Here is a 21,249-nt window from a genome sequence, read left to right on the forward strand (position 1 = left end):
AGCCAATCAGAATCCATCCTGCTGTAACGAGCTCAAGAATTTAAAGCGGCAGACGCATGTGCGCTTAGAATAAACAGACGATATCGTTCGCTGGTGTGGACGCTAATATCGTTATCTTTATAGTTATCGTTCTTGGTGTGAACGGGGCTTTAGAGTCATTTGTTTAGGAATCAGGCTATGCCGGTTGTGCTGCATGTTTTTTGATTCATTAAAAAGAACCAGCTACTAAGAATCAGTTGTTCAAGAATCAGATTACACTGGTTGCACTAAATGTTTTTTGATTCGCTAAAAAGAACCAACTCATAAGAGTCATTTGTTCAGGAATCAAGCTACACTGGTTCTGGTGCACGTTTTTTTTTTTTTTATTCAATAAGTTTATTGATTCACCTAAAAGAACCAGCTACTAAGAATCATTTGTTCAAGAATCAGATTAAACTGGTTGCACTAAATGTTTTTTGATTCACTAAAAAGAACCGACTCATAAGAGTCATTTGTTCAGGAATCAGGCTACATCAGTTGTGCTGCTTGTTTTTTGATTTACTAAAAAGAACCAACCCATAAGATTCATTAGATCAACAATTTTTGTGATGTATGTTGTTGATTCACTAAAAAGACCAGCGATTCACTGTGTGCTATCTGATTAAACTCATCTACTCAAACTCAGTAATAAATACATTCATTAAGTCAATCAGTCAATAAAATACAAAACCACATCTCACCCCTTCATCATCATCCTCAATCTTCATATGTTCAGCAATGAACCTCACACCCTCTATGGCCTCATCCACATCTTGGTCGTGCCTGACTTTCACTCTCTGCCTGAACTCCGACCCCTCAGGAAGGTCGCCGACCCTCCAGGCCCCGCACACACGCCCAGGGTCATCAACATTTAATTTCTAAAACATTGTTATACACACTATTAATGTTAGATTTAGACAAACATGTAATTGTATTTATTTATTAGTACATAAATTTTTTATTTTAAGACAATTCATTAAAATAATTGTGGTTAATCTCATGATTTCATGAAAATTTAAATAAAAATATCAAATTTGGTATGTTAGGGTTAGGGTTAGGTTAGGCTAGGTATATAATTATAAATATATTTATTTGTAAGTCACTTTGGACAAAGCATCTGCTAAATGACTAAATGTAAATGTGTGTGTGTGTGTGTGCGTGTGTGTGTGTGTGTGTGTGTGATTAGTATGCATTAATTAACAGATCTTTAATCCAGGATCTCTCTCCCTCTGTGCACTTGAAAAATTATTAGTGTACAGCTTTTCAATTAAAATTATCATAGAAATACAATGCTTATTTTAGCAAAGGATTACATGCACCAGTGTCTCTTTACATGAAGAAATGCCTCTTAAGCAAATTAAAGTCTCATCCCACCCAATTTATCCATTTAAGCAATGAACATGCGCAAGTGCATCCTCTATTTTTATCTACTAAAATAGAGGTTATATAACGCACATTGCTTCCACTAGGAACAACCATCTGACCTAGATCAAACACTTTAAACATTTTGCTTGTCATTCATATTTTTTTCTTCATTCTTCGGAGCTTTGTCAAGAGCGTAGACGTGAACGACATGAAACAACAGCACCAAGGGAGGAGACTGCTCTTACTTTTGGCAACTTTCTAGCATAATTAGCAGGGCTCTTGGAACAGTGACAGCTTGCTTGTTGTATTGAGTTTGACACTAAACACTGACTGTGCATCAAAGTCTCACAACATCCCAAAAGTTACAAGGCTCATGGCCTTAATAAGGACTGAGAAAAGCTGCAAAAATGAAGTTAGTGTGGTACTAATAACTGTTTCCAAAGCTACTGCTCCGAGCTATTTCAAATAAAACATTAATTTATCAAACGTTATGATACACATGTAAGACTTGCATAACTATACTGAATGAAAGTATGTATCAGTGCTTAACAATAAGGATATATATAACAATAAGGATATATATATATATACAGTGGGTACGGAAAGTATTCAGACCCCCTTAAATTTTTCACTCTTTGTTATATTGCAGCCATTTGCTAAAATCATTTAAGTTAATTTTTTTTCCTCATTAATGTACACACAGCACCCCATATTGACAGAAAAACACAGAATTGTTGACATTTTTGCAGATTTATTAAAAAAGAAAAACTGAAATATCACATGGTCCTAAGTATTCAGACCCTTTTTATACTGCACTGTATATATATTATTTATAGTTACATATAGTTTATAATCATATATTTTTAGCAAATATAAATAAAATAAATTTCTAAAAATAAAAAATCAGTGAAAATAAACATCTGAACTACTCAACCAATAGAAAATCATAATCATATTATGCTCATATTGTCATTCACAATTATGGGGTCAGTACTATTATCAGGATTTTATTTTTAGAAATTAATACTTTTATTACTTTTAAAGAAATTTATTTCACTTTTAAATATTATTTTCACTTATAAATTATTTTTTTACTTAGAAATAACGCATTAAATTGATAAAAAGTGACAGTAAAAGTGACAGTTTTTTCTATTCATCAAAGAATCCTAGGAAAAATTATGGTTTTCACAAAAATAATAATAAACATATGTTTTCAGAATGATTTAGAAAGATTTGTGAAAGATCATGTGACACTGAAGACTGGAATAATGATGCTGAAAATTCAGCTTTGATCACAGGAACAAATTACATTTTACAATATATTCACAGTTATTTTAATTTGAAATATTATTTCACAATATTACTGATTTTTCTGTATTTTTGATCAAATAAATGCAGCCTTGGTGAGCAGAAGAGACCTTCAAAAGAAATTAAAATTCTTACTGAGCCCAAACTTTTGAATAGAAGTCTATAGACAGTGTATATGTGCTACTGGTATATAAATGTACTGGTCACAGTTATGGCATACTTGTTATAGAGTACTATATCAGGAAGCCAGATGTGCTGCGATGGAATTCGTAGTTTTTTGATGCCCTCGTACTCATTCGGGTCCCACACCAGTCTGTAGTCATTCCACTCCTACAGAGAGAGTAAAACGTGGTTAAAACTGTTCAAATTGGGTGAGACGATGTACCAGAATTGATACCAAACACATTAAATGCATTCACTTGGGTTAAACAGGACTTTCCATCACTTTTCGAAATGACCTAAAAGTGAACTATAATTGAATTACAACTCAAATCTGCCGCACGCAGTGAGTGCACTCATGTGTTTGACAGCTGATTTGACTGTGTTTTATAACACTATCCAGATGAGTGCACAGGCATAGCAGGTGAGCTTACCTGAGTCAGCCACACATTCGTCGTCATGATTTGTTCCCTCTCATTCTATAAAAAGAGCAGAACATTACATGTAACAGCGAAAAGTGAATAGAAAATAATTGGGCGGAGTGACAGGGATATGATGAGATCAGGACATGACACAATCCAGACTCTAACCTGCATCGCCCATGTGAGCACTAACACTGAGTTCTATCCGGAAAAGACACGACAGGGTTACAGCGTCTCTGTCCTCACTGACAGTGAAAGTCAGTCTGAATTTGCTGTTTAATATACAGCTGTGTGAAGCACAGATTTGAACAAATGAGATTCTGCAGAGGGCGGGGCTACCCAGTGCAACAGGACAAAAATAGTAACAGATTGTTTTGTCGCTTGTCACTGTGTGGCACTGCGCCTGGTTAGAACAGAGCGTCAGTGGGATTTTACCTGTCAATGTGAACCTTAAGTCTCTAATGTGTCACGGGTATGTTACTGCTGCACCACGGCTCAATCGTGTGCGTGCGACATGAACATTAAATGCACCATTTCTACACAAACACACAATTGTATGCAAAATGCCTTAAATATTAATTATTTAAATATCAAATATTTTAACTTTATTTAAATATTAAATATTAGCTATAAAGTTTGAGTCAGAAAGAAACTGATATTTTTATTCAGCATTCAGTTGATCAAAAATTACATCCATGATGTTACAAAAGATTTCTATTTCAAATACAAGCTGTGCTTCAAACTTTCTGTTCATCAAATAATTCTGAGGGGAAAAATACACTTTCTCCACCTCATTAAGAAATGTTTCTTGAGCAGCAAATCAGCATGTTAGAATGAATTCTGAAGGATCATGTGACACTGAAGACTGGAGTAATGACGCTGAAAATTCAGCTTTGACATAACAGAAAAAACAAATCAAAATGTAAAGTAGTTTAAAGTAGCAAAAGAGTTATTTAAAATTGTAATAATATTTCACAATATTACTGTTTCTTATCAAATAAATGCAGCCCTGTTAAACATAAGAATCTTCTTTCAAAAACATTTTAAAAAACGTACTGACTCCAAACTTTTAAACAGAAATGTATCTAACATTTAAGACATTTAGCAGACACTCTTACCCAGAGTCACTTACAAAAAGTTTTATATACAGCATATGTTAGGTCATGAGTTCATATATATTTATGATGCTGATATCACACATATATTTTAATAAATCACACAAGGCAGGTGTGTTTGTTTAGGGTTGGAGCAAAACTCTGCGAAACCTTGAGGTTTTGACCTTGAGGGCCAGAGCTGCACACCTCTGCTCTAATATTTGATGTTTGCTGTGTGTGTATGTGTGTGTGTGTATGAGACAAACTTACCACACTAATGAGCTGTGCAAGAGAGACTTTGATGCCAATAGTGACCTGCTGACTCTTATTGACCGCAGGACGGATAAGTTTATTGTAACGCTCAGGACCAAGCAGAAAATCTACCAGCCTCTCCTCAGCATCAGCAGCAAGAGACCCTAAAATACACAAACACACACAATACATGGTAAATGCCTTTTTGTCTATTAAAGGTGTCATATAATCTATCTATCTATCTATCTATCTATCTATATTTATGTATGTGTGTGTGTGTGTGTGTGTACCTGTTTTTCTATTCTGGTTGGGACTTAAACCTGAATACGCACAGACTCATGGGGACTCGTGTCAATTACCTAAATTGAGGTCCCCACGGGTAAACAAGCTAATAAATCACACATAATGAAGTTTTTTGAAAATCTAAAAATGCACAAAGTTTCCTGTGAGGGGTAGGTTTAGGGGTAGGGTTGGTGTAGGGCAATATAATATACGGTCTGTACAGTAGAAAAACCATTACGCCTATGGAGAGTCCCCACAAGGATAGCTGACCAGACATGTGTGTGTGTGTGTGTGTGTGTGTGTGTATATATCAAAAACATTTCAGTGCAGTACTGTATGTTGGCTAGAACATTTTAAAAAAGTATTTTTGTGACTTTTTTGTGGAGAAAAAAAAAGACTTTTTTGTGACAATGTGACTTTTTTGTGATCAATGTGACTGTGCTGATGGATTTTTGGCATAGAGACATAGGATTTTGATTTTTGATTTTGATTTACTTGATCAAAGATGTTGTAAAACTAAAAACAGGTCATTCTGAAATCTTTGGATTTCTTACATTTGACTTCAAAAGTCTGAGCTGCACATTTCAGAGCAGATTATTGTGTTAACTTCATTTATAAATTACTATAAATAAACTAAATTATGACTGCTTTGTCAAAAAAAATAAAAAGAAATAAAGAAATAAATAATAATAATAATAGGAAGAAGAATTAGTGGATCACATCGGGGGGGGGGGTTTTTACATTAAAACGGAGTAGAAACAATTTTCACTCAGAAAGAAAAAATGGCAAGCAACACATTTTTATAAATGTGAAATTTTGAAGATGAAAATCTGAAAATTTTCTGGTAAAACATACTCCAATAATCTTGTCTGATATGATCCCTTCTAGACTGTTCTAGCTTTGCATCTAGTGTCTGTTTGCCAAAACCTTTTAAAATTGTCTTTAAATGTCAAATAATCATCAAAAGACATTAAAGTCACAAAGCAGTGCTATCTCCTACAGTTTTTTATAGTTCTGGAGTTTTTAAGAAAATCATGAAAAGGTCAGAAGTGTCTGCTAAGCTGCATGTAATCTGCTTTCACAGCAGAGCAAAAAAAAAAAAACATGTCAGAATCATTTTTCTCTGCATCATATCCCATCATAACTCATAAGCCCACCAATGCTGTGGAGGGGGTGTGCCAATGACATGACAAAACAATGACTTGCCAAGCCGGTAGCAACACACACATACACGCACACACACACACACTTGCCATTTCCTCCCCACTGCATGTGGGATAAGATCTCCAGTGACTGCGCTCCTCCTCTCAAAACAGAATACTGACACACACACACCTAGTTTCCGTCATGAATCCAAGGTTGTGTCAGACTCAGTTGGTATGATCTGTTCCGCACAGGAAGACACACACACCTTTGAGCTTCTGTGGCTATGCTGAGCCTTAGCCATTTTGCATGGCTTGTCCCTTTAAGCAAAGCAAGGTCTTGATCCATTTCACATCAGTTTATGTGTGTGTTTGTGTGTAACTCAGTCCTCAAGGATGTTATACCCATGCAAAAGCCTCTGGAAAGACAATCAGTGTGTGACTATATGTGTGTCTGACCTAATACCTCTAATCTCAGACCCATCTGTGTGAGACCACCATTTCTAGTTTAATGCTTCATCGGACAGACGAAACATCTGCAGCAGCATCTGACTCTAATATCCATTTGATTGATTTTATCTATTTGCCATTCTTTCAATGTCTATATGAGCTGCAGTGGATTCAAATGCAGTAATAGACAGTACCAAAATTATGAGAATGTTTATAAATAAACAAGAATTTCATATTTTACATTTTAGACACAATATGAGTCTGTTTACATGCACGTTCTTAAGCCGATTATACTTAATAAGCCGACAATGCACGTGGTCATGTAAAACCGGTAACCTGTTTTCTTTTATCGGAGTAAGGTCATAAACAGCGTAAGCATAAACCAGTCGACACAGGTAGTTTTTTGCCTTTTACCCAGATTTTGCGCGTCATGTAAACGCATTAACCTGCTTTCTGTCGGCTTATTGAAGTGCGCATGTGTAATACCTGACAGGAACACATTGTTAATGCAGATTTAAGCGATTCCAGGCAGAGTGAGAGTTTTGCAGTAAAGAAAGAAGCAAATATATCACAAACACAGACTCTTTCATGACCCAGAAAATGATCAAAATGTTTTCTCATGGACTGGGACAAAAAATCGGCCCTGGCATTTTTTGTTATTTTAAATAGTAAAAATATTTCACAATATTACTGCTTTTGCTGTATTTTGGATCAAATAAATGCACGCTTGGTGAGCAGAAGAGAATATCATATATATATATACCCCCTTTTTATTTAAGATAAATGCTGATCTTTGGATCTTTCTATTCATCAAAGAATCATGAAAAAAATGTACTCAACTGTTTTAAATATTGATAATAATAATAATCAGAAATGTTTCTTGAGCAGCAAATCAGCATATTACACTCTAAAAAATGCTGAGTTGTTTCAACCCAACTTTGGTTCAAATATGGACTAACCCAACTTTTGGGTTAAAAATGTAATGTAAAAATTTAACCCAACGGTTGGGTTAGTCCAGATTTGACCCAAAGTTGGGTTGAAACAACCCAGCATTTTTTAGAGTGTAGAATGATTTCTGAAGGATCACGTGACACTGAAGAATGGAGTAATGATGCTGAAAATTAAACTTTGATCACAGAAATAAATTACATTTTAAAATATATTCAAATAGAAAGCAGTTATTTTAAATGGTAAAAAATATTTCACAATATTACTGCTTTTGCTGTACTTTGGAACAAATAAATGCAGGTTTGGTGAGCAGAAGAGAATTCTTTAAAAAAAACTTTAAAAATCTTTTTTTAACTTTTTAAATTTTTTTAACTGGTAGTGTAGATATGTAGCATTGCATCTAGTTGTTTTGGATAAGAATAAAACGTCAGGTCCGACAATATCGTGTCTTTTTTTATTTAAATCAAGATGTATTTGCATTGGCTCATGGAAACCCCTATGAAAACACTTGACTTGGACAAAAATCGTGGGGGACGAATTTACATTTTATTAAAAAGTGTTTAGCCTACGTATTCTACACTCATGGCACACACACACATTAGTATAGGTTAGATGCCTGCCTCCGTTGCGAGTCCCTATCAAGCACTTTACCGATTCAACTACTCTCCTCTCCTCCTCCTGCCTGACTCTTTGGCCCGCATCACTCACCGCAGAGCAAGCCTGCTCTTGATAACGCTGCTGTGAAAACGTGGGAAAAGCCAACGAGGAAGAAGTTGGGGTGAAGCGATCTTTATATAGGCGGAGCAAAATAGCCTACTTCATCGCTCCGTCTATAGCGCATTGTGATAGGGTGGTTTACGCCGTCAATACAGGAGACAAACCAATGGGCCACTGGCTGCTCGCTGTCCGTGCGTGATGGTCCTTGGCAAAAAAAAACATTCTGTCGGCCCCTTAAGTGCGTCGGCCCACGGGGAAAATGCCCGGTATGCCCGATTACCAATCCAACCCTGAGGTGCAGCAGAAGGAGAAGTGGTTCAGTCAAAACGCTGCATCTGTAACTGCATGAGAGTATAATATATGAGCTGTAGCCTAAGTTTCCCGCTGACATGCAAGCTTTATTTAACATCACAACTGACAACATATGGAATACAACTGATTAGCTGTGTTTTGATGTCACTACAGGAAAATAACCTGATTTATTAATAAAGTCATGTAAACACGGTTTGCTTATGTTGTCGGGTTACTGATGTGCATGTAAACTGGGAAAACTGGTTATTTCAACAAGCTGATATTTATCAGCTTACTAGTGTGCATGTAAATGTTATCAATATCTTTTCTTTTCTCCACCACTGAAAACTGTTCCATACAAACACAAGGTTGAATCAACCTGTTGTGTATACACTTCAATTCAAAAGTTTGGAGAATTTTTTCTAAAGATTTTAATACTTTAATTCAGACAGCAAGGATCCATTAAATTAACCAGAAGTGACAGTAAAGGCATTTACAATGTTACTAAATATTTCCATTTCATGTAAATGTTGCTATTTTATAACTTTATATATTGTATAACTTAATCATCAATATCATGAAAAAATGTATCACAGATTTCATAAAAAATATTAAGCAGTACAACCATTTTCAGCATTGAAAATAACAGAAATGTTAAACCAAATCAGCATATTAGAATGATTTCTGAAGGATCATGTGATACTAAAGACTCGGGTATTGACGTTGAAAATTCAGCTTTTCCATCACTGGAAAAAATACATTTTAAAATATATTACAACAGAAAACAGTTAAATGTTAATAAAGTTTCACATTATTACTGTTTTACTGTATTTTTGACCACTTTTGAATGGTTCTTTAAAGTGGTGTTTTGTTCCTGAATTAATGTTTTTGAATCAATCAACTGAATGAATGATTCAATGTGCCAACTGGCATGACAATCTAAACTTCAGAAAAAATCACTACAAATTTTCCACCAATAATGCACAGACCTGACAGGCTATGACAAGCAGACGGATACAAAGACTGACTGTATATCAAAGCTCTCGGAACGACAGTTGGCCAATCAAATTCAAAGACTTTTTGAGTTAAATGCTATTACTGTTAGAGATCATTCACAACGCCATAATATTAAATACTGATATTCAATTTATCTTTAAAATGTTTTTTTTTTTAAGTGCAATACACTTAGATGAATGCTAGAGTCATTCTATAATGAGTGAATTAATTCGTTTTAAGCAGCCATCAAATGGTGAATTTTGTGAATTAAATGTTACAAAATTAAAATAATCACCATTTTAATGTATTTATTAAATAGTGATATTCAATTTATCTTTAAAATGTAATTTTTTTTTTTTAAGTGCAATACATTTATATGAATGCTTATTTCACCTTGCACCTTATTTTTCAATGTGGAAGTAAGCCGTTTTCTGTGAATGTGTGAGACTTCTGGTTCATTAGCCGCTGTGGGGAAATAACGAGAAGAAGAATAAAGTGCAGTAACGGTAAAACTGTTAGCGCTATTGTTGAAAATTCAGCTTTTCCATCACTGGAAAATATACATTTTAAAATATATTACAACAGAAAACAGTTAAATGTTAATAAAGTTTCACATTATTACTGTTTTGTACAGCTAAAAATAGCTGGAAGCGGATGACACCGGAAGCCAGACTCATAAAATTTACAAATGGACGCGCCCGCTCTTACGGGAAAAATAAGGTGGCTAGAAAGAGACACACCGACATGCACAACAACTTTTGAAAGAGCTGATAATTAAAGATGAAATATATCATACTGCTATAATTTACACGTTATGTGTGTGTTTGTGGCTATTCAGCTGAGCTGTAATTAATGTGCATGTGACTGAACTGTAAAGAGGTGTGTGTTTTTGTTATGCTTGCTCTGATGTTAATGGATGTTAGTGGGGGTTAAGTGCTCTCATCCCTCACATTATGTATCTTATCCCACAGCACTATATAGTACTGTAATAACATTACACAGGCATAACAAAACACACAACACTACAGAAAATGAGTATGTTCTGAGCATGTTGGAAACTGCTTTTTACCTTATGTTATTTTTTTCCAATTTGCAGATGTAATTTAATGAAGACAGCAAATAAATCCAAATTACATGATACCTTTATTAGGTTATATCTGCACATCGATCATAATCCTGTATTTTCGGATCTGTTACATATACAGTTGATCATTTTAAGATATAAATGTTGTCAATATATAGGCTAGTCTTTCTGCCTAGTGTGGACACTAGCAGTCACAAAGACCAATATTTCTGTAAAATAACCACAATGCTTGTTATAAAATTAATCCAAATCAATGCTTCTACAGAATTTCAGTATAAGAATCTAATTCTATGGACTCTTAACAGTTTGGTGATGTTTGATTTAATTTAGCATGTAACTACATAAAATATTTTCTTTCTAAATGTATGTTATTTATTGAACATTCACAGTGCTTTGTGCATTAATAAAAAAATAGCAAGTGAAGTTTTTGTCCATTAATATTGCATTTTATATTTTGCTGTTAGAGTAAATGGAATGGCTATTCAGCTGAGCTGTAATTAATGTGTATGTGACTGCACTGAAAAGAGGTTGTGTGTTTTTGTTATGCTTGCTCTGATGTTAATGGATGTTAGTGGGGGTTAAGTGCTCTCATCCCTCACATTATGTATCTTATCCCACAGCACTATATAGTACTGTAATAACATTACACAGGCATAACAAAACACACAACACTACAGAAAATGAGTATGTTCTGAGCATGTTGGAATTTGCTTTTTACCTTATGTTATGTTTTTCCAATTTGCAGATGTAATTTAATGAAGATAGCAAATAAATCCAAATTACATGATACCTTTATTAGGTTATATCTGCACATCGATCATAATCCTGTATTTTCGGATCTGTTACATATACAGTTGATCATTTTAAGATATAAATGTTGTCAATATATAGGCTAGTCTTTCTGCCTAGTGTGGACACTAGCAGTCACAAAGACCAATATTTCTGTAAAATAACCACAATGCTTGTTATAAAATTAATCCAAATCAATGCTTCTACAGAATTTCAGTATAAGAATCTAATTCTATGGACTCTTAACAGTTTGGTGATGTTTGATTTAATTTAGCATGTAACTACATAAAATATTTTCTTTCTAAATGTATGTTATTTATTGAACATTCACAGTGCTTTGTGCATTAATAAAAAAATAGCAAGTGAAGTTTTTGTCCATTAATATTGCATTTTATATTTTGCTGTTAGAGTAAATGGAATACTGTAATAACATTTGCTAAGGCCTTCCATTTACCTCTATTTATACTTCATTTACTTCCACGTTCTAAAACTGGTAATATGAAAAGAGTCTATTTTCATACGGACGACTTAAAAGTGAATAATCCAGCTCAAAAACATCTTAACTTCAAATACTTTTATACACACACTGTAAAAAAAATTCCGTAAAATTTACGGTAAAAAACCGGCAGCTGTGGTTAATATACCAACCTACTGAAGTACTGAAATCTGTTTTGCACCTTTGTAATACACTGATAACCACCAAATGCAGATGGTGATGAGAAAGTCACATGATGAACCAAAGCCCATCACAAGCAGCTTTTAAATAATAACATATATAGAAATGTCAGTAATAAAAAATAAAAAAAAATACTGCATGCTTAGTTCCTGTGTTGCCATTTCTGAATATTTGCCTTATAGCTATATGACAATCCATTATAATAAAAAAGTATGATTTAAATACAAGTACGCAATAGCTTCTTACTTGTCACGCAGAGCCAAAGTAGGCAGAAACATATAAGCCACTTTGATGCCATCACGGAAACCATTACTCTCTCTCTCTCTCTCTCTGTCCCGGGTGAAGGTTCACAGTGATGTCCAGTCCACGGTCACTATCACCCTCCAGAGTCCTCCGTCCTCTCCAGTACGGGCGCTGTGGTGCTTTACCCTAACCGAGGGCTATTCTCTGTGCTCCAGGCTTTGCTCTTTCTCTCTCAGCATTCAGCAGCCGTCTCCCAATCATCGACAGATGTTTTGCTCGCGTTAATACAATGTACTCCGGTGCGCAGAGAGAAGCGCGAGCGTCCACAGACTCCGGTCAGATTACGCGCGCTTACATTTGAAGCGCGCTTAAGCCATTCATCAGGTCAGTACGCATGTCTTAACGAGAAAGAAACGCCGGTGTTGCATTTGCAAACATGTTTCCCGACAACAAGAAAACAAATGACAGTAGACTCCGGCTCCAGGTAAACTTTTAAGCGATGAAGCGCGAGAGCTGACACTAGCCTACCCTGATGGGACTGTTCGGTCTCCCACACACGTCTGCTTTTTAAAGCTCACATACTTAGGCAATGACAATATTGTTATATTATTGCACTATTATTTTATGTAATCCTGGCTGAGTGATCTTCGGATGCAGTGCAAGGATCTGTGAGAATAGTGATACATTCTCATATGGGACTCCAGGAGAAGCATGTGACAGATAGCGCCATTTCTGTGCGAGGTGCAGGAAACGGTTCATAACAGGCAATTTGATGAAACATTTAATATATTATGGAAGTTTCATTTTTCTATCTATCTATCTATCTATCTATCTATCTATCTTATTTCCAAGGTTTATTTCCACATTTTCTTTCAGATGCAGATGCTGTTAGACTCTATTTAGGGGTCATCTTTCATCTCAGTCCACCAAAAATCTATAGCTAATGAACTCAATCATCAGCAGACTGAAAAATATGATTATTATTAGCAGCTGCAATAAGCTATGTTAGGTCATTTTACTCTGAATTCTCCCCTTATCAACCATTAAAGGGTTAGTTCACCTAAAAATTAAAATTCTGTTATCGTTTCTGTTATCAGGTTGTTCCCAATCCATAAGACTATTGAATATATTTTTATGAAACCTTAGAGATTTCTGTTCCTCCATTGAAAGTCTCTTCCAACTTTGATAAAAACGTTTAGAAATATATTGTAGTAATACTTTACAACATTAGGTCACATTAGTCAATGCATTAATTAACAATGAGCAATACATTGTGTATTAATCTTTGTCAGTGCTAGTTAATAAAAATACAACTGTTCATTGTTAGTTCAGGTTCATTAAATAAAATTAATCGACACAACTTTTGATTTGATTTGAACTAATGTGGTTAGTAATGTTAACAAACAAAACCTTATTGTAATGTATTACTGATATTGTAAATGTAATCAAGCGGTTTAATCCAAGTCTTTAATTTTTGGGTGAACTAAAGAATTTTAAAGGTTGATACATTAAGTATTATCATTTCATTAGTTGCTGACCCACACATACCTGCCACAAAAAATGTCCTCCCTTTATCTACTTTCCATTATCTACTGAAGGATTCTATTTTAATGTCGTCTTTAAAAGGCTGTCAAGGAATCCGAGCCCCCTTAACACCAAAAACCTTTCTGGGTGACACCAATTATGGTTCTGGCTCACTCCTCCAGGTGAGTGAAGACACAACCAGTGGGGAAAACACTTTTTTAGACCAACGCTTAAGTGTAATATGTGACCCTGGAGCACAAAAGCAGTCTTAAGTCGCTGGGGTATATTTGTAGCAATAGCCAAAAAAACATTGTATTTGTCAAAATTATTGATTTTTCTTTTATGCCAAAAATCATATTTTTGGTATTAAGTAAAGATCATGTTCCATGAAGATATTTAGAAAATTTCCTACTGTAAATATATAAAAACTTAATTTTTGATTAGTAATATATGCATTGCTAAGAACTTCATTTGGACAACTTTAAAGGCGATTTTCTCAATATTTTGATTTTTTTTGCACCCTCAGATTCCAGATTTTCAAATAGTTGTATCTCAGCCAAATATTATCCTATCATAACAAACCATACATCAATGGAAAGCTTATTTATTCAGCTTTCATGTGATGTATAAATCTCAATTTTCAAAAAATTGACCCTTATGACTGGTTTTGTGGTCCAGGGTCACATATGTGTTAGTGGTATAGATTTAAATTAACATTACAAGGAAACCAGGGTTCAGACCCCTTCTTTTTTTTTCTTTTTTTTTAAATAAACATCCAATTTAACCTGAATTTAACAGACAGTGATCACCAACTGCTGAATAATAATAATAATAAATAATAATAATAATAAACGATAACTTTTGTTGCATACAAGGAAAACAATTTTCTCATCCCATGAGGGTTGGCAGATGATGACAGAATATTCAGTTTAAAGCAAATGATATGCAGAACACTTGACTCACCAAATGTATACATGTGAAAGGTGATTTCTGCTACATTTTAGACGATGCCTTTCTTTGAGGTATAGTTACAGTCAAAAGGGGCACGTATCAGATATCATTCATTTGAATAGGCATGACGTTTCTGCAGATGCCTGCTCTTTCTCTCTCACACGCACACTGACACACAAACACAAGGAGAGGCAGTGAGGTTAGAGCTTTAAAAGGCCAGCTTCTGCTTTCCACAACCGACGCAGGTAACCTGCCAACTGTTAAAAGCAGAATCTTGTTCACAGCATAGAAAAATCTCCACACTGCACACACACTTTCACATAGACTGTACAATAAATACAGACTGATTATGTTTCATTGTGTCATCGAACACTCACATTTGAGACACTCATTTCAGTGGGACACCTAGTGTATATATTGATAAAAACTGAACAAGTTTCCAGAGGATCTAATCCATAAACATCATAACCCGGTTTAGTATTGGTCTCCTTCAAGAGGATGTTTTTTTAGAGTAGTTAATACTATAGAAAAACAGTATACTGTAGAGATTCATCAACTTATTTATCTGATCATGTTTTTGACATTTTAATGGCATGGTAACACTTTATAATAATGTTAACATTGGTTTATGCATACAATATCAGGAACCAGCAATTAATTATATAGCATTTATTCATTTATAAATGTCCTCTTATTCATTGTAAATTCATCTATGTTTATAATATCAATATGTCAATGTATTCTAATTTGAATTTATGCAACTTACATGTTAAATGTGTACATAGAAATTATCACAATAAATGCTGTGAAAGTATTGTGGATGAACTATTTTACAGTATGTGCACTTACAGTGTACTTACACAAGAAAGTACTGAGTAATATAAGATAACTACTTGGACTTAATATGGGTTAAGGTTAGGTTAGTACTACTTAGTACATGCATGTAGAACAAGACTGTAAAATGAAGTGCTACCAGTATTGTTCATTGTTGCTCATGATCCTTACAGTAATCAATTAAACATTATTGTAAAGCGTTACAGACATTTTCATGCTATTACGGCACATTCTTCTAAAAGTTTAACATTTCTTAAACAGCGTTTACCAGCATCCTCAGTCTGTGCCTCATGTACTGTAATTACCCATAGATCTGTTGCTGCTTTAAAAACACGTACAGATGTTTCACACTGAGTCATTAAAATTTCAATTAAAGCTGTGGCTGGTATATTAGGTGTAGAGGTGGTTTATGACAGAGATGCGTTGCGTAAATTGTGCTCTCACACACATCCAGTTTACGGGATGATGGAGATTCCAATCTGTCGTAATGGACTTGAATCACATCTCGCCTTGTGTGGCCCACAGTAAAAGAGATTGACGGGCAAATAGGTGTGAGAGACAGATTTCTGTAATATCTGGGGGATGGGTGCAGATTTTAAAAAAAAAGGGTAAGGGATGATTCATTAGATGTGCCATTTTTATACTTTTTCCTGGAGGACAAACACCTGTCGTCTAAGAGAGGTGACATTACAGTTCGGATCCATCATCCACATCCAACCCTCTGGCAAACTAACAGCTGACACTTTTCACAACATTTCCACAACTGTCATTGATACAAATGTGTACTGTGTTCAAGAACAGCTGAGGAGAGTTAAGAGTTTAAGTAATGCGATTTGTCTTCCAGGGCACACAAATGCATATGGTCAGTTTATGAGCTTTATATGAGGGCACCACATATATAATGCTTGAAAGTCTTGGAACACACACGGAGTCTTAAATGGATACTCCACCCAAAAAGGAAAATTCTCCATTTGCTCACCCTCAAGCTATCCCAAATGTATGATTGCTGTGAGTCCATACAGTGCAAGTTCATGGGTCCCTCATAGCTGATGCTTCAAAAAAACATGCAAAATGAACACAATAGCAATCCAATATGACCCCAGTTAATAAAAAAAGTGTCTTCTGAAGCAAAAAGATAGGTGTGTTTGAGAAAATAGCAATTTTTTTAAACTATTTAAATTATAAACCATTGCTTTGGTATCGGGGCATTTTAACGAGTACGAGTACGAGTACAGGAGGCCAGTATCTGGCCCGATACCGATACCAGTATCGGTATCGGTCCATCCCTATTATAAACCACATTGCTTCCGGCCAACTGCCGAATGCAGTTTTATAAGTTCATAGATGTAAACATTAGCATTTGCGCAACTAGAGATGCAGGAGGACCATTCTTCTCATCAGCATTGATTCATCAGCTGTTGCATGGTTTACTGTTGAGTTTGTTTTGCATGGTTTTCGAAGCATCAACTTTGAGGGACCCGCACTCACTTACAGTACATTAGAGATTTTTCTGCATTCCACAGAATAAAGTTAGACATATACATCTAGGGTGACATGAGGTTTAGTAAATGATGAGAGAATTTTCATTTTCCACGTGCACCCTTTCATAGCAATGGTGTTCCCTGATGGCTGTGGCCTCTTTCAGCAAGATAATGCATCCTGCCACACTGCAAAAATTGTTCAGGAATGATTTCAGGGAACATGACAAAGAGCTCAAGGTATTGCCTTGGCCTTCAAATTCCCCTTTGGACAGCGATCAGTGATCAAGGGGTCTACAATTCATCCTTGCCTATATGAGTAGTATAGAACCTCATGTTCATTGGGTAATTATATGTAAACTGTGTGTTTACACAGCTTTTTAAAAATGGTGGGTGCCAGTTTTTTGTAAAGCAAGCGTTCAGCCAATCAACTTAAATGTACGTCACTGGTAGTTGATATTGTGCGGAGTTGGACCCTACTCTAAAGTAAAATTTAGTTGACCAAAAGGCGTTCCTGCATCGGTCCAAGTTCATGCAGTGCAAAGAGACGCCAAAAAGCTAGTACCTCCACCAATAGTTAGAGGAACTATGAAAACGTTCCTCTGGTGTGAAAACCCCTTATTGCACAGCAAGGGGTAAATCCGACCTTGTTCATGGCACAGTCTGTTGAGGTCCATCTCAAGCAACCCAAATTCTTATTGGCGCCCATAACATAGTTAGCCATAGCTATGGTTACCATCTCCGCAAATGATTTATGATCATGAGTGTCTGTTTATCGCCCTGACTAACTTGAGGTAACTTAAAGAAATGTTTGAAAACCCAGTATGGCCTATATATTTTATGTTAAAAAAAAAAGAAGAAAAAAAAAGGTACTTCTAAGAGCCTCTCCTTTGGAAAACATCTCAACCCACCCATCATTTAAAACACTGGCATGAGTTTGAGGTGGCATTACCTGTTTGTTTTAAACGTGTTCGAAAACAGCTGTTTTTGTAATTCTGTTTGGTGCCAATAGTGTCACAGAAATCAAACGCTTCAACTTTTAAAGCCAGTCATTTCATGAAGTGTGTTTTCCCTCGTTGAATGTGATTCTGCTCATTCAGCTGTATTATTTCATGAAAGTGTCAGCAAGACCATAAGGTCAAAGCCAGTGGAAAGCTTTAGCCCTGACCACTGCATAACCAAAGGTCAAAGTCCATTTCAGGGGCAGTGCAGAGCAATTGAGAGGTGAGGAAAGTGTCATTGGGACTATCTCTGACACTGTCTGTTATACAAACACTAGTAGGTTCCCTTTCGTGGAACTTCGAACTGCGTCCTCTAGGGGTCGCTATGGGGAACGCCTCGTCGTGACCCGTGTCTGAAGCCTACATTGAAAAAACACCAACTTGTTTGGCCGGCGACAGCCATGACGTCACTATCCCTTTAAACAAATGAAATGGAATATTTTTCCATGTCTGATGTCTTCACTTGTGGACTTGTGCTGGACACTTTCTTGTGGCACATTAGTGTTTCCATGACATCATTTCACTGTGGATCCAGTGTAATTAATCGCATCTAAATTATGACTCAGGTGATTGGCTCAAAAACCTGTATGTGGAACTGAGTGCACCTGAACAAAGATGGCAGCAAGCAGGCTGTGTACTGCGCCAGTTGAGCAACTGCCATTGAAATGAATGGGAATGCAAACAGATCGCTTTCTCCAGCTATTACAAACCTCCTGCTGGGCTAAAAGCAGTATGTATTTGCAGTGTACATAGAACAGGACACAGCAACAACAGCCGGCCTTCCAACATACTATGTGTTCAGCATGGTGCATCTTGGGATTGAAACCCAAGCTGCCTTTTCCTTTAGAACAGGTAATAATAGCATTTACATTTCTGCTTGCCGACAAACGGCCCTGCATCAGCATCACAAAAAAAAAAAAAATGGCACTTTAGAATTCTAAAACAATGAATTGACACTTTAGTTTAGGGACCAATTCTCACTATTAACTAGCTGCTTATTAGCACCCATATTGCATATTGGCTGTTTATTAGTACTTATAAAGCACATATTAATGTCTTATTCTGCATGAGCATATTTTAGATCCCTTGATCCCTATACCTAAAATTATAAACAACTACCTTACCAACTATTAATAAGCAGCACATTAGGAGTTTATTGGGGCAAAATCATAGTGAGAATTGGTCTCCAAACTAAAGTGTGACCAAAGATATTAATGATAAAGATCATTAATTGGGGCGGGGGTCTCGTCACATGACCTTTTACAACCCGAAGTAACCTTGTCATAAATGCCACATAATTTGATATTTTAATTGACTTAATAAGAAGGTTTGTTAAAATCTTATATTTTTCTTAGAAATAATATTAAAAGATTACACTTAAGGTTTTCATCCAAAGAAATTCATTCTTTTTTATGAAGCTTTTTATCTGAGTTAAATCAAAACATGAGCTTCATAGAAGTGGTGTATGCTAGTCATTGTATGTATGAATTGCATTTTTAATGTGTTTCTAACTAAATTAATAAACAGGACACAAAATCAGCAGAGACCAAAACAAATTGACCAGATGCATGAACTGCATAATACATTATACACATTTTTACTTTTACCAAGTTCAAGTCACTGAAGTGCACTGCGTTTTACGGTAGTCTGTAACTACAGCCTTCTAGCGGTTAAACCAGCTGAGCTGTAGATTATGGAGCTCCTTCACTGAATCCAGTGGCCAGGGGAGCTGATAAAAGTAAGGCGTTCAAATCGAATCCAAAGCACACGATTAAAGGTTATTACACATTTCCCGTCCCTCTTCCACAAAATACCAGTTCTGCTGAGGATATTTTTACTGTTTTTTTGTCCCTTGCACAGTCACTGCAAATGTATTGGTTTATTTCAGCATTAAGCTAAACCATGTGTTCCGTCTTTACCTCTTCATTAAGAACAGAACAACAGAAATACAGATCATACATACATATGCACCTGCTTGCCCCAGTGTCATTTCACAATAACGCTGCTCTCTTCTCGCCTCATTGGCTCTCTGCTGGGAATCTGTGCTAATTTGTTGTCTCCTCTTGCCCAATGGGGCCGGATGGAATGTGGCAAATGTAAATGCAGTGTTGTGGAGTTGAGTTGAGTCAGATGTCAAGCTCAGCTGCACTGCCACATGCTCTGTGAGTTTGCAGCATCTGTGCACATGGCACTCTGTGGATAATGTGATTATTCTAGCAACAGTGAGCACTGTGGGAGACTGAGTGAAATGCATGCTTGACAGGGCTGAGATCAGGTGATTGCCTAGGCCATTGCAGAATATTCCACTTATTTAACTTCAAAAACTCCTGTCCATTTGTACAATGAAGTGCCAACCAATCACAGACAGTATATCCCTACACACTTCAGAATTCATCCAGCTGCTTCTGCCTTCTGTTACGTAACAATAAACACCAGTGACCCCGTGCCACAGAAAGCCACGTATGTCCATGGCATCACACTTCATCCACAGTGTTTTACAGATGATGTTGCATGGTTTGGATCATAAGCTGTTCCAAGCCTTCTCCATACTTCTTTCTTCCCATCAATGTGATTGATTTTAGTTTCATCCGTCCAAACAATGCTTTTCAGAACTGGTCTGGCTCTTTAGATGTTTTGTCAAAGTCTAACCTATCCTTTCTATTCTTGGGGCGTATAAATGCTTGTGTTGAACCCTCTGTCTTTTCTCTCATAAAGCCTTCTCTTGATTGTAGACTTTGAGAGTGACACGTCTACCTCCTGGAGAGTGTTCTCCTGGCTGGATGTTGCAAAGGGGTTCTTCTTTACTATAAAGAGGATCCTGCGATCATCCACCACTGTTGTCTTCCGTGGATGTCCAAGGCCTTTTTATGTTGCTGAGCTCACCAGTGTGTTCCTTTAATCAGAATGTAACTAAACTGTTGATTAACCGTTTTTAAAGCCTGTTTCACTTGCGCTGAGCTCTTGACCGCATGATGTGGGTTCAGAACAGCTTCCAAATGCAACTATGTACTTGAGGTAACACCCAAAAGTAGCATCACAAGTCCAATGGGATTCATATGGTATGGGGCATTCTGGTACAGTCTAGTCATCACAGACCAGTGCAGCGTTATATAATTAAATATGTTGAATCAGCCTCCCTAAGTCTCTTTGATTGACACATGAGGTCAGTATGAAGCCCTTAGGTGGGGTTGGATTTAATTAGCATCTCTCTCTCATCCTCTGGAG

The 21,249-nt window shown here is 36.1% G+C and overlaps 1 protein-coding gene across 1 annotated transcript; it reads right to left on the reverse strand.

The window, feature by feature from the left end:
* Nucleotides 1-252: 252 nt before the first annotated feature.
* On the reverse strand, nucleotides 253-12,703 carry LOC107750468 (neuronal acetylcholine receptor subunit beta-2-like). The gene is made up of 6 exons (XM_016565836.1): nucleotides 12,240-12,703; nucleotides 4,637-4,782; nucleotides 3,285-3,329; nucleotides 2,899-3,021; nucleotides 720-896; nucleotides 253-285 (listed from the first exon to the last, which is right to left on the reverse strand). Exons 1-6 carry the CDS (start codon nucleotides 12,301-12,303, stop codon nucleotides 253-255), a joined length of 588 nt encoding a protein of 195 aa, XP_016421322.1. The 5' UTR covers nucleotides 12,304-12,703.
* Between the last annotated feature and the right edge of the window lie 8,546 nt (nucleotides 12,704-21,249).

The sequence above is a fragment of the Sinocyclocheilus rhinocerous genome, unplaced genomic scaffold (assembly GCF_001515625.1).
Source record: "Sinocyclocheilus rhinocerous isolate Xijiao unplaced genomic scaffold, SAMN03320098_v1.1 scaffold1, whole genome shotgun sequence".
Classification (NCBI taxonomy): domain Eukaryota; kingdom Metazoa; phylum Chordata; class Actinopteri; order Cypriniformes; family Cyprinidae; genus Sinocyclocheilus; species Sinocyclocheilus rhinocerous.